The 21,157-nt window shown below is 43.8% G+C and overlaps 1 protein-coding gene across 1 annotated transcript in view; it reads left to right on the forward strand.

Moving 5' to 3' along the window:
• The window catches only part of LOC112257773 (misshapen-like kinase 1), a 34,213-nt gene extending 13,457 nt beyond the window's left edge, over nt 1-20,756 (forward strand). Inside the window, 25 exon segments of the mRNA XM_024431600.2 lie at nt 857-1,032; nt 1,736-1,805; nt 1,980-2,193; nt 5,920-6,027; nt 6,611-6,697; nt 7,053-7,232; nt 7,538-7,708; nt 8,153-8,300; nt 8,303-8,415; nt 11,156-11,235; nt 11,761-11,864; nt 11,976-12,076; nt 12,388-12,411; nt 12,608-12,759; nt 13,002-13,119; nt 13,278-13,394; nt 13,579-13,690; nt 13,992-14,147; nt 14,361-14,504; nt 14,737-14,871; nt 15,053-15,153; nt 15,284-15,433; nt 15,728-15,887; nt 15,987-16,126; nt 16,266-20,756. Coding sequence (XP_024287368.2) covers nt 857-1,032; nt 1,736-1,805; nt 1,980-2,193; nt 5,920-6,027; nt 6,611-6,697; nt 7,053-7,232; nt 7,538-7,708; nt 8,153-8,300; nt 8,303-8,415; nt 11,156-11,235; nt 11,761-11,864; nt 11,976-12,076; nt 12,388-12,411; nt 12,608-12,759; nt 13,002-13,119; nt 13,278-13,394; nt 13,579-13,690; nt 13,992-14,147; nt 14,361-14,504; nt 14,737-14,871; nt 15,053-15,153; nt 15,284-15,433; nt 15,728-15,887; nt 15,987-16,126; nt 16,266-16,349 — 3,145 coding nt within the window. The 3' untranslated portion in view covers nt 16,350-20,756.
• The last annotated feature ends 401 nt before the right edge of the window (nt 20,757-21,157 follow it).

The raw sequence follows: 21,157 nt of genomic DNA on the forward strand, positions 1-21,157 counted from the left end.
GTTAAGGGCCTTGTAAGTAAGCATTTCACGGTAAGGTCTACACCTTTTTTGTATTCGCATGTGACAAATAAAATTTGAATTGATTTTAGAGGGACAACAGTGCTGAGTGCCAGGCAGTTAGTAAGTTTGTTAGGCTACTAATGACCAGCAGCAGTTCTTGGAGAAGCCTAATTACCGCGACTGAACGGTCATGTAGAATTTGACTGCCTTCCTGACTTGTGGCTGCCGGTGTGGCGGTAATACGGTCACCACAACAGCCCTAACTTAAACTAACGTAGCCTGTTTTTTTTTACTTGCATTATTCTTTCCCTGACAAACCAGGCATGTAGGAAGACATTCTTAGACCTCAAACAAGCGAGTCATCTGCAAATCACATATTTAAACTACTCATACAAATTATTCAATGACTAAGACCAGAATGTATTGAATGAAGTTGTTGCTCAATGCACATGTTTAATTTGGTTGACCTATAGTACATACCTTAGTGATAGCTATTGGCCTCCAGACAAGTCATGTGGACAACTTTACTGCAATTGATACACCCTAGTACATCCTAATGAAAATAGCAGCGAAAAATCTACCGATTTAGAGGCACTGTTGTACATTTAATGTATGGATACTCGGACTGTCTTTTTGTCTCTCTTTCACTCCCACGCACACAGACCTTCCCTGTTCTTCTCCTTTCTTTCTGAACACTCATCTTAGAATAGTTTTCATTCCCAAATACATGCGACCTACAGGAGATACCAGGCCTCCTAAAATTCCCACTCACACCAGCTCTCCCATCTCTCTCCACCAAACACCTGTTACTCAACACTCCCCTCTTCCTCACCTGACCCACCCACCCCACCTCCAGGTCTAAGAAGTTTATAGACTTTATAGAGGGCTGCCTGGTGAAGACGTACACCAGCCGGCCAACCACAGAGCAGCTCCTGAAGCACTCGTTCATCCGGGACCAGCCCACGGAGCGCCAGGTCCGCATCCAGCTCAAAGATCACATCGACCGCACACGCAAGAAGAGGGGCGAGAAGGGTGAGCGAGGGAAGGGCCGGCCTGGGCCCGACTGAGGCCTGTTTGGGTTGGGCATGAGATATTGTGTTTTGCACATGTCTGTGTGCATAATGGTTGGAGGGTTGAGGTTGACTGAGAAGATTGGGTGGATTATTGTCATTATATGTACATACAGATAACGGCCAAAATAAAGGAAGCACCAAAATAGTGTCTTTAATAGGTCATTGGGCCACAACAGCTTCAATGCGCCTTGGCATAGATTCTACAAGTGTCTGCAATTCTATTGGAGGGATGTGATGTCATTCTTCCACAAGAAATTCCATAATTTGGTGTTTTGTTGAGGGTGGTGGAAAATGCTCTCTCAGGCACAGCTCCAAAGTGTTAATTTGGGTTGAGATCTGGTGACTGAGACACAACCACACACCCTTTAATCCCCCTGCGGTCCTTTAAGGCTCTTCTTTCAAAGTCACTGACATCTCTTCTAGCCATAGTAGCCAAAATAATGGGCAACTGGGCATTTTTATACATGACTAATCATGATGGGATTTTAATTGCTTAATTAACTCAGGAACCACACCTGTGTTGATGCACCTGCTTTCAATATACTTTGTATCCCTCATTTACTCATGTGTTTCCTTTTTGGCAGTTACCTAGTATGTTTTCACAACTATATGATATACTTTCTCATTTCTGTTAATTCTTTCTCTCACTCCCTTTGTCTCAGAGGAGACAGAGTATGAATACAGTGGCAGTGATGAGGAGGATGAGAACCGTGGGGAAGACAGGGAGTCCAGGTAACACAACACTACCCATATAGCATTACTACCCCCGTAATATAATAATATAGTGTCCTGAGATTAATGACACAATCTCCTGATTCTCTACTATGATCTCTCATCACCTCATCCTGCTATATTCCTCCACATCTAAATCCTCCTTTCTAACCCTTCCACCTCTCTCTCCTCCAGTACCTCCATCCTGAATGTGCCGGGTGAGTCGACGTTGAGGCGGGACTTCTTGCGTCTTCAGCAAGAGAACAAGGAGCGCTCGGAGGCTCTGAAGAGACAGCAGGCCCAGCTGGCTGCCCAGCGTAGAGACCCAGAGGAACACAAGAGACAGCTGCTGCACGACCGACAGAAACGCATCGAAGAGCAGAAAGAACAGCGCCGCCGCCTGGAAGAGGTAATACACACACATACAGTGGGGCAAAAAATTATTTAGTCAGCCACCAATTGTGCAAGTTCTCCCACTTAAAAAGATGAGAGGCCTGTAATTTTCATCATAGGTACACTTAAACTATGACAGACAAAATGAGAAGGAAAAAAATCCAGAAAATCACATTGTAGGATTTTCAATGAATTTATTTGCAAATTATGGTGGAAAATAAGTATTTGGTCAATAACAAAAGTTTATCTCAATACTTTGTTATATATATATATATACCCTTTGTTGGCAATGACAGAGGTCAAATGTTTTCTGTAAGTCTTCACAAGGTTTTCACACACTGTTGCTGGTATTTTGACCCATTCCTCCATGCAGATCTCCTCTAGAGCAGTGATGTTTTGGGGCTGTTGCTGGGCAACACGGACTTTCAACTCCCTCCAAAGATTTTCTATGGGGTTGAGATCTGGAGACTGGCTAGGCCACTCCAGGACCTTGAAATGCTTCTTACGAAGCCACTCCTTTGTTGCCCGGACGGTGTGTTTGGGATCATTGTCATGCTGAAAGACCCAGCCATGTTTCATCTTCAATGCCCTTGCTGATGAAAGGAGTTTTTCACTCAATATACATGACCCCATTCATTCTTTCCTTTACACGGATCAGTCGTCCTGGTCCCTTTGCAGAAAAACAGCCCCAAAGCATGATGTTTCCACCCCCATGCGTCACAGTAGGTATGGTGTTCTTTGGATGCAACTCAGCATTCTTTGTCCTCCAAACACGGCGAGTTGAGTTTTTACCAAAAAGTTATATTTTGGTTTCATCTGACCATATGACATTCTCCCAATCTTCTTCTGGATCATCCAAATGCTCTCTAGCAAACTTCAGACGGGCCTGGACATGTACTGGCTTAAGCAGGGGGACACGTCTGGCACTGCAGGATTTGAGTCCCTGGCGGCGTAGTGTGTTACTGATGGTAGTCTTCCCAACCTGGTGCAGGTCTACAATTTTGTTTCTGGTGTCCTTTGACAGCTCTTTGGTCTTGGCCATAGTGGAGTTTGGAGTGTGACTGTTTGAGGTTGTGGACAGGTGTCTTTTATACTGATAACAAGTTCAAACAGGTGTCATTAATACAGGTAACGAGTGGAGGACAGAGGAGCCTCTTAAAGAAGTTACAGGTCTGTGAGAGCCAGAAATCTTGCTTGTTTGTAGGTGACCAAATACTTATTTTCCACCATAATTTGCAAATAAATTCATAAAAAATCCTACAATGTGATTTTCTGGATTTTTTTTTCTAATTTTATCTGTCATAGTTGAAGTGTACCTATGATGAAAATTACAGGCCTCTCTCATCTTTTTAAGTGGGAGAACGTGCACAATTGGTGGCTGACTAAATACTTTTTTGTCCCACTGTATACACACACACACACACACACACATATATATATACACACACTAGAGGTCGACCGATTGTGATTTTTCAACACCGATACCGATTATTGGAGGACCAAAAAAAGCTGATGCCGATTTATATAAAAAATAGTGTTTTATTTATAACAATGACAATTACAACAATACTGAATTAACACTTATTTTAACTTAATATAATACATCAATAAAATCAATTTAGCCTCAAATAAATAATGAAACATGTTCAATTTGTTTTAAATAATGCAAAAATAATGTGTTGGAGAAGAAAGTAAAAGTGCAATATGTGCCATGTAAGAAAGCTACGTTTAAGTTCCTTGCTCAGAACATGAACATAGGAAAGCTTGTGGTTCCTTTTAACATGAGTCTTTATCTAAGGGGTGGCATCCATTTGTTGAAATATTCCTGTTACATTGCACAACCTTCAATGTTTTGTCATAATTATGTAAAATTCTTGCAAATTATGCTTCCCAAACTGTAGCATATACACTGACTCTGCGTGCAATGAATGCAAGAAAAGTGACAATTTCACCGGGTTAATATTGCCTGCTAACCTGGATTTCTTTTAGCTAAATATGCAGGTTTAAAAATATATACTTCTGTGTATTGATTTTAAGAAAGGCATTGATGTTTATGGTTAGGTACACATTGGAGCAACGATATGCACCGCATCGATTATATGCAACGCAGGACACGCTAGATAAACTAGTAATATCATCAACAATGTGTAGTTAACTAGTGATTATGATTGATTGTTTTTTATAAGTTAAGTTTAATGCTAGCTATCAACTTACCTTGGCTTCTACTGCATTCGCGTAACAGGCAATCTCATCGTGGAGTGCAGTGAGAGGCAGGTGGTTAGAGCGTTGGACTAGTTAACTGTAAGGTTGCAAGTTTGAATCCCCCGAGCTGACAAGGTGAAAATCTGTCGTTCTGCCCCTGAACGAGGCAGTTAACTCACCGTTCCTAGGCCGTCATTGAAAATAAGAATGTGTTCTTAACTGACTTGCCTAGTTAAATAAAGATTAAATAAAGGTGTAAAAAAAATTGCCAAATTGGTGTCCAAAAATTCCGATTTCCAATTGTTATATGAACTTGAAATCGTCCCTAATTAATCGGCCGACCTCTAATATATATATATGTGTGTGTGTGTGTGTGTGTGTGTGTGTGTGTGTGTGTATATATATAATATATATATGCATACACACATGCACATATATACACACACAGACTCACTGACAACCTTATCAACTGCAGTTTGTGTTCTTTAGCTTGCTTAATCAAACCACGTTTTTACCCTTTGAGGTAAAACCTGTGACCAACATGGTTCAGCTGACTTGATCCCACCTTACAAAGAATGAATCATCGCAAGCCTTTTATCTAGCTATTTATGTCACTCCAAGTTAAGGCTTTCACAGTAGACCGGTTTACTGGGATTGTACTAAGCTGTTATGTACATTGCCACTGTTTAGGGAGATACCGTAATACAGCAGGATATGAAGCTTGCTAATTTAGCAAGTTGGTAACACCAACGGTTTGATGATATCTATAATACATTTTTTATTAATGATAATTATGAATAATTGCACATCATTTCTGTGCCAATTAAAATACTTCCACTGGATTTAAATCTCAATTAATGTTGGATTACCTGCATACAGTGTGGAGTAGATGGGAGTTGATTATCACAAGGTCAGGAAGCAACTTAGCGTCAGGGAGAGAACTAAAAATGATAGCTCAATATTGTCTCGAGATTGTTAATCATTAATTCTCAACAACAAAAGAGAAGACGGACATTTAAATGTAAAACGTGTCATTAGCAAGTGCTATCTTAATTCTAAGAGGCATCCTCTCTTAAGGGAGTTGTTTTAAATGGGAGGCTGTCTTTTCAGAAGGCGGCTTAAAACTATTCAGGGTGATAACAATTAAAAGAACAACTGGCCAAGTGTTTGAATCAGGGAGCTGTGCGGTCTTAGCAGAGGAGCAGGGCTGCAGTGGCTGTTGGTAACGGGGGCTGGCAGTGACTCACACCTAACATGCTCTTTCTCTCTTTCACACTCGCTCACTCTTTTGCTCTCTTGCTGTCTCTCGCTCTTTTCTTTTGCTCTCTCTCTCTCTCTCTCTCTCTCTCTCTCTCTCTCTCTCTCTCTCTCGCTCGCTCGCTCGCTCGCTCGCTCTCCATTTCCTCTCTCTCTTTCCATTTCCTCTCGCGGTGGAGGGGGAAGAAAACTAAAGGTTTATGCAAGGCATCCATTATAACCACAACTAATGTAAAAAAATGTGGCCTCCACACAAATTTCTCTCTCCTGTCATCCCTCTCAGCAACAGAGAAAAGAGCGAGAGATGGTGAGACAGCAAGAAAAGGGTCCCCATCGGAGACTTGACGATATACGGAGGGAGGAGGATAGGAGGCTGGCTGAGAGGGAGCAGGTAACCAACCACGAGAAGCACAGGAGCACAATCAGCCAATTGGGGAGAGGTGTGGGTGTAGCCTACTCTGCAGCCTACTGCAAGCCATTCTAGCTGTGGAATGTCCGTGTGCTGGTTGCCATGGCAGCCGGGATCTAATTTAGTGTGTTTTCTGTGCAAGAGCTCAGTTTCTGCTGCTCCATTTCCGCTCTACCTCTACCACACAGTGACTGGCATTATATCACAGTCAACCTACGTTTTATAATCTACTCTCCTAGTCTTCTTTTCTCCAACCTTTAACTCTCCTACCATGGCCCGTTTCTTCACGATAACTAACCTGCATCTAGTACTGATAGATGTGATGCCTATATGGAACTGTATTGTAGTCTTCACAGTAGATATTCAATAGAAAATAGCTAATACCATTTTAGCTTTTAGTGTGAATGTATAACTTTAAAGCCACGACAAATCACTAGGGCTGTATACTAACTAGTGTATGACAGTCATAAATTCCCCCCCCCCCTCCCCCGCCTACATCGTGGTCTATTTATATCTATCCTCTTCTCCATTGTCTTTCCCTCTTCACCCCTCCACCTCTCTTCAGGAGTTCATAAGAAATAAGTTAGAGGAGGAACAGCGGCAGTTAGAAATCCTTCAGCAGCAGCTGCTTCAGGAGCAGGCACTGCTCATGGTAACTCTCTTCCTTCCTTTCTCCTGCAGTCACCTCCTCTCCTCAGCCCTAGTCTACCCCTACCTCTGCCTGCAGGGCATACTGCTCACCCTCCTCCTCCTTCTTGCACTTCACACCTCTCACCACTAGAGGCATCAAACACTCCATGTTCTGTATGTTGCTTTTTACTTGATGAGAACGTTTCTTGAGAGAAGTGGAGAATCAGCCCTTGTCTATGTGTACCCTGCATGATGTCCCCATCTTTGTATGTGGGATTGTGTCTGTTTTGGGGGCATGTCAAAGCGTTGTGTATTGTGTACTAGCCATGCTCAGTCCTTGGTAAGTCTGCTTTGACCGTATCATGGTGTGTGTGCAGGAGTACAAACGTAAGCAGCTGGAGGAGCAGAGGCAGTCTGAGCGTCTGCAGAGGCAGCTGCAGCAGGAGCATGCCTACCTGGTGTCTCTGCAGCAGCAGCAACAGGACAAGAAGCCCCAGCCCCTATACCACTACAGCAAGAACCTGGAGCCCAACAACAAGCCCGCCTGGGCCCGAGAGGTACAATAACCACACAGACAGGAACAGTGGAACATGCTCTTACTTCCTAGATAACCCTATGAACCACACCTTTCATTACATAGTGTTTTATAACCTGGAGTAATATAGACTAATACCAGTGGAATACATTTAGCTATTTCCCTGTAACAAGCTAGCATATACAAGCAGTTATGTAGTATCACCTTAGGTGTCATCTTTTTTTCCTGAAAGTTAGTCTGAATCGACATCTCTGTGTGATATGCTCTCTTCCTCCCTCTCCCTGTCCCCCGTCTTTGCCTCCCTTTCCTTCTCTCCCTTTGTCTCAGGTGGAGGAGCGCAGTAAGCTCAACAGGCAGGGCTCACCCAAAATCTGCACCACTGTCTCTGACACTGCCATCCAATCACGCTCCGACTCCATCAGCCAATCCGGAGGGGGCCAGGCTACTCAGACCCCGCCTATGCAGCGGCCTGTTGAACCTCAGGGGGGACAGGGCAAGGTGTGTTGGTGTTCATCTGGAAATGTATTAGTCAGTGTGTACTTTATTTGTATGTTTTCCCGTGTTACATCATTGCAGACAATTTGGTCAAATACTGGTTTAGCACAGTGGCGACTGCGTTGTCTTTCTTTCTTGAGCTGCATTACCCTCTGTCTAATAATGCTTCTTTGAACTGTATTTATTTCCAATCTTATTTACCTTCCTTTTCTCCCTTCTCCTCCTGGACCCACCCTCTCCCCTTCTTATTGCTTTCATATTGTTTTATTGACATTTCATAAAATGGCAAAAATCCCTCTATTCCCCATCTTAAAACATGCACAATCCTCAATCCTCAACATGCACAATCCTGTCCCACTCTATCCTGCCTGCTCTCACTGCCTTACCCTGCCTGCTCCTCCACCTTCACACTCCCTTCCCTCCTTCCTCACCGCTGCCCCCTTGCAGTTCCAGATGGCCCACTTGGTTCCGCTGAAGCCCTACGCTGCCCCTGTCCCCCGCTCCCAGTCCCTGTGTGACCAGCCCACTAAGACCATGTCCGCCTTCCCCACCCAGGACCCATCCCCTACCCCCACCCCCGCCCTGTCCACTCCAGGGAGCTGGTCCGACAGAACTCCGACCCCACCTCCGAGAGCCCCGCCCCACAGCCTCGCACAAGGGAGGACCGCGGCCCCTGGATCCGCCTGCCAGAGATGGAGCAGCCGCCCAAGGTCAGAGACCACCTGCTGGGTTTTAGTCTTTAGATGTTGACTAAAGACAGCGCTCCAGACTAAAATTTCCCTGGTGGCGCTTGTGCCACTACAGTTTTCAGTTGGTGGCACCAGCCCAGGATTTGGACACACCAATTTTTTTCACAGCGTTACATAATATATATATATCTTTTGATCATCTTATAAAGTCACTCTCAGTGCGTTATTTAAGTGTAATAGACTACTGAGACAGTATTCAAGAAATACTTTTTTGTCATCTTTTCATGTTGTGATTCAAAATATTTTAATATGCAACCTAATCCAGTGATTGTCATGCATTTTGGGTTGACAATTAAGCTATTGTTATATTTTACTGTTAAAACAGGGCTACAGAATTACCAATATTTACATTTATTTGGGGCTAGTTCACTGCCTGAGTAAGTGGAAACTCAAAACACATTAGCTAGATCGTTAACTCTAAATATAATACCCACTGCTAGTAGCCACATAATAATCTAACATTAATGTCCCGATAAACATAAGGCCTGTGCAATCGCAGTGGCCTATGCGCATCTCCGGCGCTCCGTATCCCAAAGCCATATCAAACAGGCAAAGCGTCAATACAGGACTAAGATTGAGTCATACTACACAGGCTCTGACGTTTGTCAGATGTGGCAGGGCCTGCAACCCATTACAGACTACAAAGGAATCACAGCCTAGAGTTGCCCAGTGACACGAGACTACCAGATGAGCTGAACTACATCTATGCTCGCTTCGAGGCAAATAACACTAAAACATGCATGAGAGCACCAGCTGTACCGGAAGACTGTGTGATCACGCTCTCCGCAGCCGATGTAAGACCTTTAAACAGGTCAACATTCACAAGGCTGCAGGGCCAGACGGATTACCAGGACGTGTACTGCGAGCATGCGCTGACCAACTAGCAAGTGTCTTCACTGACATTTTCAACCTCTCCTTGTCTAAGTCTAATACCAATATATTTTAAGCAGACCACCATAGTGCCTGTGCCCAAGAACACTAAGGTAACCTGCCTAAATGACTACCGACCCGTAGCACTCACGTCTGTAGCCTTGAAGTGCTTTGAAAGGCTGGTCATGGCTCACATCAACACCATCATCCCAGAAACCCTAGACCCACTCCAATTTACATACCGCCCCAATAGATCCACAGATGATGCAATCTCTATTGCACTCCACACTGCCCTTTCCCACCAGGGCAAAAGGAACACCTATGTGAGAATGCTATTCATTGACTACAGCTCAGCGTTCAACACCATAGTGCCCTCAAAGCTCATCACTAAGCTAAGGATGTGTTAAGGGTAGGTAACAATACATCCGCCACACTGATCCTCAACACGTGGGCCCCTCAGGGGTGCATGCTCAGCCCCCTCCTGTACTCCTTGTTCACTCATGATTGCACGGCCAGGCACGACTCCAACACCATCATTAAATTTGCCGATGACACAACAGTGGTAGGCCTGATCACCGACTTCAACGAGACCTCCCTACAGGCTGAGGTCAGAGACCTGGTTGTGTGGTGCCAGGACAACAACCTCTCCCTCAACTTGATCAAGACAAAGGAGATTATGGTGGACTACAGGAAAAAGAGGACCGAGCACTCCCCCATTCTCATCGACGGATGAGTGGAGCAGGTTGAGAGCAGAGCTTCAAGTTCCTTGGTGTCCACATCACCAACAAACTAACATGGTCCAAGCACACTATGACAGTCGTGAAGCGGGCACGACAAAACCTATTCCCCCTCAGGAGACTGAAAAGATTTGTCATGGGTCCTCAGATCCTCAAAATGTCTACAGCTGCACCATCGAGAGCATCTGGTTGCATCACTGCCTGGTATGGCAACTGCTCAGTCTCCGACCGCAAGCCACTACAGAGGGTAGTGCGGATGACCCAGTACATCACTGGGGCCAAGCTTCCTGCCATCCAGGACCTCTATACCAGGCGGTGTTCGAGGAAGGCCTTAAAAATTGTCAGACACCAGTCACCCAAGTCATAGACTGTTATCTCTGCTACCGCATGGCAAGCTGTACCAGACCACCAAGTCTAGATCCAAGAGGCTTCTAGACAGCTTCTAACCTCAAGCCATAAGACTCCTGAACATTTAGTCAAATGGCTACCCAGACTATTTGCATTGCCCCCCCCCCCCTCTCCACACCACTGCCACTCTCTGCTGTGATCTATTCATAGTCACTTTAATTAACTCTACCTACATGTACATACTACCTCAACTCACCGGTGTCCCTGCACATTGACTCTGTGCCCCCCCCTGTATATATTGTTACTTTTTACTGCTGCTCATTAATTACTTGTTACTTTTCTCTTGTTTCTATAAATGATACTACAGAAAGCTGAGAACCACCTCTTTGACCGTGACAACCGGATAGCTGTGTTTTCCCCGCAATTGGATTTTGAAATCTTATACAATCAGAAAGAAAAATTATCCCGCCGCATTTTTTTCCCCCCTCGACACAGCAGCAGGCCCCAGTTTACAGGGGCAGGCAGACACTTTAATGACAGGAATCATAAGGATAATGTGCTTTACTGTTTGACCAAATCATGGGTTTAGACGTTTTGAGAGAGGCGACCATGTAGAATTTAAAAAAATGTACTCGCACAGCCAAGTCGAGGGGTCACAGAATGGTACTAAATGGTCGCAGTCTGGAGCTCTCTAAAGGGTATATAGATCTATATGTTAATGTGGTATTTCACTGTATCTTTCCCAGATTCCCCAGAGGACAGCCTCCATTGCCACAGCTCTCAACACCAACCTTTCGTCTGGCATCAGGCATCCAGTCAGAGCCAGGTAACTCAGGAGGACACATTTGAGCTACTCTTGTCTAATCTCGGTGTCAAGAACGCACAATTTCCCACTACTTGATTTAGGTTCTGGAGGAAAACACTTCCCAATCTGTCTCAACAAAGCCTGTGCCTCCCTCTGCCAAAGCCCAGTCCCTCCTTCCTTCTCCAGAAAGTCCACCTATGTTTATTCATATTTTTTGCTGCAAGCTGACAACATGGAGGTATCTGACATTTTCCATGAAAATATTTCACAGGTAAGCCGTGTTTATTAGAGTTGTGGCTAAAATCCTTGTTCCCACTCTAAGCAACACATCTGGTTTATCGTGATTCATCAAAATAATCAGCTGACGGTGTTCCAACACACCCATCAGAAACTGTTTTACTCCCTTTCTCACAGATGTGCCTTTAGATGCATGTCAGGGTAGATTACTCTGATTCTAATCATGACACATGAATGATGGTAGATCATGACACAGTTATGATATTGACTGCTGAGGCCAGATAACTGATTTGGTGTCTTCCTTAACAGCAACCCAGACCTCAGCCGCAACGACCGCTGGGAGAGAGGAGATAGCATGCACCTTGTATCCAATCTGCCCCAGACTGGCTCTCTGGAGAGGCACCGCATACTCAGTGAGTAAATCACACTGTTGCTGACTCTGCTTTTCTCTCCATCTCTTGATCCCTTTTACGAAATGAAAGCAAACCCCAACAATGATGTGATATTTAGTGTGTTGGTTTCAGGCTCCTCCAAAATGGACTCCCCCATACTAGGCCATGACGGGCGCATGAAGGGGCACAAGCCAGGGGAGTCTCGCACCTCGTCCCGCCCCAGTCGCCCTGCTGTAAGTACCCCTCACCTGTAAAACCCCCTCACTCTGAACACTGCGTGATGGATAATCAGACAACACTTTATACACCCTTATCACACTCATCTTCTTTTAAGCTTATCACTTGTAGAAATCTATATTGCTCTCCTCACTGACTATTCTGCACTATTGTAATATCTGCACTCACTCCCAATCCCTACACCTGGATATTGACACCTGCATTAACAGTTGCTCTCTTTTTATGATCCTATTTTCTGTACCTGTTGATCACACCCTTTCCTCTGCACTCACTTCCCTGTTTGTCCACTGCTTCTTCCAATGCACAGAGTTACAAGAGAGCAATAGGAGAGGTTAGTATCTCTGTGTGTGCTGTGATATGTTTTTGCTTCCACTATGTCAGGCTGCTGTGTTAAAAGTTACACAAGCCTGCCATAGTCCTGGTATGCTGGCAAAGTATGTTAACTATTGAGGAAACGCCCAGCTCTATGATTCCCTAATGTCTGTTGCGTGTCTGTGTCGTCTGCGTGTGTGCCTGTTTGTGTTCAGGACCATGGGCTGTATGCTAAGGAGCGCCCTGAGGAGCAGCCCAGACCTCCGGTGAAGGCCAACGACTACTCTTCATCCTCCGAAGGCAGTGAGAGCAGTGAGGAGAGTGAGAGTGGAGAGGGGAATGAGGAGGAGGACAGCCCCACAGACCGGTCAGTACCAGGGTGGGAGAGGCACACAGACAAACAGGAAGAAGAAAAAAGGAACTGCTTTCTAGAGACATAGCTACTTAATGTTATTGAAAGCCCATTGTCCACTTTTACCGCCACCCTGACCATTCCTTGTCTTTTTTATTTTCCTGTCCACTCCATATCCTCCACTGCCCTCTGCTCTGTCACCTTCCTCTGTTTCCTTCCCGTCTTCCTCCCTGACTTCCTCTCCTGTCTTTCTTTAGTCCCCGGGATGCAGACTCTGACTCAGTCAACACCATGGTGGTTCATGAGGAGGAGGGGGAGGGAGGGGAGGAGGGGCAGGCTGGAGGCTACGGGGACCAGACCATGCTGGTGCAGAGGGTGAGTCATCTGTCTCTCAGGAAGTAGCCTACTGGACTAATCTGCATTAAACACACACCTATAGGACTGACGTGGGGGGGGGGTGTGTGGGTGGTTAGCTTACTCTTATGTAGCGGTTGTGTTGGGAGTTTGACTGGTTTGTCCCCATTGCCTGGCAGACACCAGAGAAGCGGAGCCACAATGGATACACCAACCTGCCTGACGTGGTGCAGCCCTCCCACTCCCCCACTGACTCCGCCTCCCACTCCTCCCCTGGGAAAGACTCTGTCTATGATGTAAGTCTGTCTCTCTGTCTGACCATTTGTCTGTCTCTGACTGTCTCTCTATGACTGTCTGTCTCTGACTGACTGTCTGTCTCTGACTGTTAATCTGTCTCTAATCTGTCTCTCCATGTACATGTTTCTCTGCCGTAAACCCCATTCCCAGTGGTATTTCTCACTCCCTTCTTGTTTCCCCCAGTATCAGTCCAGGGGTCTAGTCAAGGCGTCAAGTGGCAAGTCCTCCTTCACCACCTTTGTCGACCTGGGCATGTACCAACCACCAGGCCCTGTGGATGCCATCTCTGTGAGCAGTAAGTACAGACAATAGTCATTATCATAAGGGGTTAAATGAGGTTCCTCTATATACCTTCACTTACCTAGTTTCCTATTCCAGTGTCTCTATTTTCAGTACTCGGCTCACAATCATCAGCATCTCTTACTTACTGCTGTTGGTAAATCTAACTCATGGAAATGTCTCACCAGCAGGAGGGCAGCAGTTGCCCACAGTAGCTTGATTCAATATTATCATTCCCTTAAGGAAGTTTTAGCATTCATAGAGAACTACGGCTTGTGTTTCTCTCCTCCTTCTAACTCTGCTCCTGCTGTGTCCAGGCCTGGGCTCCAGGTTTGAGCAGCTGAAAATGGAGGTGAGGAAAGGCTCCATGGTGAATGTGAACCCCACCAACACACGCCCCCACAGCGACACCCCCGAGATCCGCAAGTACAAGAAGAGGTTCAACTCTGAGATCCTCTGTGCTGCTCTCTGGGGTGAGACAGACGGCACACTGGTCTTGGCTATAGCCCACACTCTAATCATATGAGCCACAGAATTCAAATGAAATATAGAATGATATGCATTTCAATGACCACGTGTAACATGCTTTGTTCCACCCAGCTTGAATATCACATTTTTCACACATTGTACGTCCTGATTGATTGCATTAAGGGGGATATTTGTATCTAAGCGTGTGTGGTCCCCAGGTGTGAACCTGCTGGTGGGGACGGAGAACGGTCTGAAGCTGCTGGACCGTAGTGGTCAGGGGAAGGTCTACTCCCTCATCAACTCCCGCAGGTTCCAACAGATGGACGTCCTGGAGGGACTCAACCTGCTCATCACCATATCAGGTGATTGATTAGTACTGCTCTGCACTCACCTGGGGTCTGTTTGGGAGAGTGCAACGTCACAAAACCTTCAGCTAGAGCTAACAGGATTCTGACTTGAGCATTTCTATCTGTGACGTTCTGAACGTTTCACTTCATTTAATAAACCTGTGGAAAAGGACCTGTGCATCACAAACTCCATCTGTTGCTACTAAGCCCTTTATCCACTATATAACTGTGTGTGTGTCCATCCCAGGTAAGAAGAACAAGGTGCGTGTGTACTACCTGGCCTGGCTGAGGAACAAGATCCTTCACAATGACCCGGAGGTGGAGAAGAAGCAGGGCTGGACCACTGTAGGGGAGATGGAGGGATGTGTCCACTACAAAGTGGGTGAGTAAAGGAAGGGAGGAGATGGAGTAACAGTGATGTGACCCGTTATTGAACCGTGTATCTATTATCAATGCATTCTGTTTTTCTAACAATGTATATTTACACATTTGGTTTTGCCTTTTTGGCACTGTTTATTTATAGTGGCACATAATGGCTCTAATCCCGCTTTCTATGTGTCTAGTGAAATATGAGAGGATCAAGTTCCTGGTGATAGCTATGAAGAACGCGGTGGAGGTATACGCCTGGGCTCCCAAGCCTTATCACAAATTCATGGCCTTCAAGGTAGGTCTCACCTTTCCTGCCTCATTGTTCTAAATGCCAGGAGTTCTATTTCCCCTCAGCCAGTCAACCAGAACAACATTCAAAACACCCCATGTTCTCCTCTCTCTTTGCCTCTCTCACTCTCCTCTAGTCCTTTGGTGACCTGCCCCACAGGCCCCAGTTGGTTGACCTCACAGTGGAGGAAGGACAGAGGTTGAAGGTCATCTACGGCTCCAGTGCTGGCTTCCACGCTATCGATGTCGACTCTGGGAACAACTATGACATCTACATCCCAGTGCATGTGAGTGGAGGAGTTCCTCATGGAACAAGACGCACGCAGACAAATCAAATAAAGCTTTGGAATTAATTCACACCTAAAACATCTATAAAACATGAATAATGATACGTTTCATTGATTAGATGCCCAGACCTGAAAGGTATTGATGTGAAAACCTCAGATTCTAACACTTTCTTTCAAGATTTACATATATTTAATATTTTAGCCACTTCACTCTTATTCAGAGCGACGTAGAATCAGTGCATTCAACTGTTAGGTAAAACAAGATTCTAGTCCTTCGCCCCTGTGTGTCCCCAGATCCAGATCCAGATAATGCCACATGCCATCGTGTTCCTGCCCAGCTCAGACGGCATGGAGATGCTGCTGTGCTACGAGGACGAGGGAGTCTACGTCAACACCTACGGACGCATCATCAAAGATGTGGTGCTGCAGTGGGGCGAGATGCCCACCTCCGTTGGTATGGCACATCTGTACCTGCACGCAGGCACAGGCACACACACTTCTTTCTCTTGAAATTGGCATGTTCTGAGTTCTCTCTCTCTCTCCCTGTGTGCAGCACATATCTGCTCTAACCAGATCATGGGCTGGGGAGAAAAGGCCATAGAGATCCGTGCTGTAGAGACAGGCCACTTGGACGGAGTCTTCATGCACAAGAGAGCCCAGAGGCTCAAGTTCCTCTGTGAGAGGAATGACAAGGTGGGTCACACACACACATTGGTATTCAAAATATTACTTAAGTCATCTATGTTTATGCCTCCGGTACGTACAGCTGTAGGCACTGGAGTCTCATTGAATATGAGTAATAAGCCTCATGTCTTGTTAATGTGTGTCTCAGGTGTTCTTTGCCTCTGTGCGCTCCGGAGGCAGCAGCCAGGTCTACTTCATGACCCTGAACAGGAACTGCATCATGAACTGGTGAAGCAACATAGTCCCATACGCACGCTCGCCAACACACAAGCATACTGTAAATCCATTCCAGCCTAAAGCTTCACGACAATGAGTCCATCTCACCTGCCATCTTCTGACTCCCCTGGTCTGATTGATCTCCCTCTGGAATGGTAGCTACCTATGAGACATCACTACAGGCTTCTAATGTAGTATCTCTACTTTGTACTGTATATACTTGTCCTGTATTGTTGTACCTCAGTCAGTTGGTGCGCCTGTGTTTTAGTTGTAAACTACCGTAGTTAGTTCCTTCTTATTAGGGGTATGTTAAAAACATTCCTTCCTGGTGAAATACATTTTAAAGAAAGCAAGATTCAACCAATATAAGTCCAGATTGAATTGTAAATAGACGGTATCTAACATGTTTAAATGGAAGAGAACATGGGTAGATTGAAGTCACCGGCAGACGTGTATATAGCGCCTCCATTCAGGGTGTGGCCACTGACCTGATATATATACTGCACTGGCACACCCTAAGGTATTGTTGCAACACTCAACATGCTTCAGATTCCCTATGGTTTAATTATTCAACTCATCATTCAAAAAGAAAAATAGGTATTTGATTAAAACTTGATTTCATGTTTTTATTTTGATGGGTTTTTTTGGAAGGAGTTTTTTTTTTTAAACTCCTCGGAAGACAGACTATCCATTATGTGAACATAGTAACATTCTAGTCCCTGGTAAAATGGAACATATTGCTGTGTTCTAGCGTCATTCTTTCATATGTCTTTATTCTCCCCGTGTTTCATATCGGGGATGGAGCTATTTACCATTTTAGGAGCCTATCGAACAGACTTATGATATTAAACTTTTCTCTTGTTAAGAATTTAAACAATATCACTGCAAACAATTGATATTATCTGTACTGTTTCTGTATTTGGTATTAGCCTAACTGGCATTCTTACTTTTACTCTCTACTGTTATATTGCCGTTATATTGCAATATATATGCTGTTCTAGTGCAGTTCTTGTTCCGAGAGGGGAGTTTAGGTTGAATTAATTTGTTGTGTGTAAAATGTACCAGAGGTAGGCAGTGAGGTGACTTAAGATGTGGGGGTCGAGGGGTGATGAAGTATGAAGGTTTTGATGTGACCGTAATATAGAGGACATAGGAATTGGGTGAGCGAGTGATGTGCTTGTTAGAATATTATAATGGCAGCTGGTGTCCATGATCCTTACCTGGGGGATAGTGCTGGGGTTCAGGCTCTCATCTGGCGGCTGTAATCCAGTGAAAAATAGTTCCCTCTTGCTAGATCTACTCTGTCTGTAACCTCTGTTATTGATGTATTTTATGTTCATTGGTATGGATCTTGTTACGTTTGTACTCAGATGTTGGTTTGTAGGGATAGGGCTGCAGTGGATAATACTGAGCTATCAGTGTGGTTCCAAGCAATAGCTGTGTGATTCTTGAGCCAGTGTTGAAATCCACTCACTGATGCTTTAGCAGGCCCAGTTTTGTGTCATATTTGTCTCTGCAATACTGAACCAGAGGACTCCAACTCATTGGGCACTTTCATTTATCATCTTACCAAACTAGTTGTAAGGCAACAAGTTGTTGAATATAGTGTAATTGCTATTGTTTTCCCTACCAAAGTTCCCAATTGTCCTCTGGACATACATGAATCTGCTTTGATTATTTTAGAGATCAGGGGAAATGCTTAAGCTGTGGGTATGTTATGTAGTTTATGCTAAATTAATGTTATATATATTATAACATTAAATATATATTAAAATATATAAGGGTGTAAAGAACAGAATCGATTGACACACTTTTTTAGTTCCGTTACAATTAGTCTATTTTACTCTTATGTGAGCATGCTTGCATGCACATATCTGAGCCATTTATCCTGTATCACAATTCCGTATCAATTCTGAGATGAGTTTCTCGCTAGCCTAGTGCATTCAATATCAGCTGTGTGCCATTTGTGACTGATATCGCAAATGTCACATTTTACACACACTCAACAAGTACCTCTGGCAGCTGTGAAAAAGTCCTCATATCTTAGTTAGCCAAACTGCCATGTTTACAGTTTAAGCAGTGCCTTGGAGTAGGGAAGAGACTGGGAGATGGGTGTTGGGGGAGGGGTGAATATGACCCCCCCCCACTCAATCTTCTAACTCTGAACTTCATGAAGAAGAGGTGTTACTGACAGACGGAACAACATAATAAATAGTTGCCTCCCTCGTTAAGAATGGTGTTCTGTGCCAATTAAGTGCACTTAAATAGAAACCAGAACGGCCCAATATGTTTCAACAACTTTTAATGTTTTACATTGTCAATGATTATATATTTCATTCTGTAATAATAACTGCAATGTTTACCTACTGCTCTTTAAACATTGAATGGACTCACCAGTTACAGGGATTGTATCTGTTGCCACCATGTGGAAGAGGAAACATTCTCTAGAGAATTTCAACCATCGTTAATTTCATGCAATTTAATTCAATGCATACAATCTGCTTGTATGACACATTCATGTGACTAGAATATAGGCACAGGGAGAATGTGCAGTTGATGGCAGCAAACGAATTTGGAATGTAGAAAATGATATGCCTATAAAAATGCATCTCTTGATTTGATGGTTCTCTAGACGGTGGGAGGGGGGCCAAAATACCATAGAAAAGCCATATGCTACTTTACATTTGTTGCGAATAGTTGAATAGTATTTCATATGTTGAAATGAAACTGAAGCCAGTGACCTGGGTTTTGTTGTGTGGTGTTAGAGGGGCTAGAAACATGGCGATAAAGAAGCAGGTTTTTGCTGGTGGTCAAGTGTGTGGGCTGGCTGAGATGCAGTGGGAAAGTAACCAACTTAATATATTCTGAAAGAACTATTTTATTAAAGGATATGTCAATTATATTGAGAGATTTAAATAAATGAATGTATATCTATAAAACAGATTTCTATAACATACTTTACTGTCTGGTATATTAATTAATCTAAGCACAATGTATTCTAATCTACAGTAGTGAGGGGAAAGCTATGAATGTGGGTGTACGTTAAGACTGAATGTTTGGACTGTTTTGGGGGTGTGACAGATGCATGAGAGTGATGGCTGAGCTGCGTGTCTTTCCAGGTGAAGTACAGATTCCTCTTGATACAGCCTAACTAGTAGTCATGCTATTGGTTGAGAGGGAGTGACCAGTCTATTGAAGACATGTACTGTTCGATGCAGGAGTAGCCAGTTGAGACAGAAAGGTGGGTGGATGGAGAGGGTCAACAATTTGTCATCAAGTGAGCCATCTAATTTTTGTATAGCAACGTTTCTATTGTCAATCCTAAATATAAAGTATCAGTCAAGTGTAGTGTTACGACAAAGTTGTAACAGTAAAATGGGCTTTGTTAAATGAATCAAATTTTTCAGCCCCACAAAACAGGCATATCACGAATGCTGTCCTTGCCCTATCAAATGTTGACACTTCTCCTTCATAAGCAATATGAGTGTTAAATTGAATTCTCTGCTGTCTCTGTCTGTGTGACTTTGGTGGGAGGGTGTTTATCGTGGCCTTTAGCAAACTGAATGTAAGATGGACTGTTTGTCTGTGTCTCATAATTGAGAGATACCCATACACTGCTTAATCTGTTTTTTTGTCTTAATCCCAAGAAAATCTACTTTGTAATCCACAGTCAGCATAATACACAAACATCACTAACAGTTGTGATTCTAGTTTTGCATTGATGCGTTTATCCAGTAATTGCCTTTATGAGGAGGATGAATAAATGAATGATAAATGATAATACATGATAATCAGTTGGGTGGGTTTCCTGCTTCTGTGTAGTGTTTTATTACCTGCCTCTTGCTATAAAGGCAATGACCTGCTCCACCCAATGTAGTCACACACTAATCAGACACTCCATTCACATATATTATATAGTAATACTGTACAACAGGGCTTTTGCCCTAGTACTACACATCTAATTCAAATAATCAAAGCTTGATGGTTTGGTTATTTGAATCAGCTCTGTTCTGTTAGGGCAAAAACCAAAATGTGCCCCAGGACCGAGTTTGGGAATCCCTGCTGTACAACATAATCTTGGATCTTGTAGAATAAGATTAAAGTATGAATGGATTTGTGATTTTTAATAGGTGCTTGTGGGAACCAGTACAGGTGAACGTCTGAAAGCTGAAAAAGCTGATTTCTTTGGATGGGTCTATAATCTCTTCTACTTTTTTTTCTTTTTTCAATCTCTTGTTTTTGAGAAATGAAATGTCTTTTACCATGTTTGTTTAGTGTTTCTGCTTTGAGGGGTTAACTTCAGATTGTATTAGACTGATGAACTTTAATATTTTAAAAGATTGTGTTGAATGAACTCATGAGTCTGTAAAAGTCTTGATGAAGAATTGTTTGAAAAATAAAACTATATTGATCTCATCTTAAACGGTCTATAATAGTATCCGTATTCATAGATTGGGTGTAAAGCATGAGGAACAATGAATCCAATGAGAGAATGGGCTAAGCATGTGTTGTATAAATGGCCTCCAGTTCCCAACCACCATCATGCAGGACTTCACTCCAACAGACACATTTATCATGCTTGCTGTCCAATATTCAACCATTTCCCTGAAGTGTGGATTTATACTCCACCTTGTGGAATTAAAAGGAATAGACTGGTTTAAAGAACATGGTGGAAACCAGTGATGTATATAAACCCTGGATTGCTGATGCTATGTATTGGCGAATGAGATGCTTTGACGCCACTGGTCGGCCATATTGGCACTCCGGATGAAGCAGTCCAAATTAATGAATGGAATTCTACAGTATTTCAAGTAAATGTTTCAA

The sequence above is a fragment of the Oncorhynchus tshawytscha genome, linkage group LG09 (genome assembly GCF_018296145.1).
Source record: "Oncorhynchus tshawytscha isolate Ot180627B linkage group LG09, Otsh_v2.0, whole genome shotgun sequence".
Lineage (NCBI taxonomy): Eukaryota > Metazoa > Chordata > Actinopteri > Salmoniformes > Salmonidae > Oncorhynchus > Oncorhynchus tshawytscha.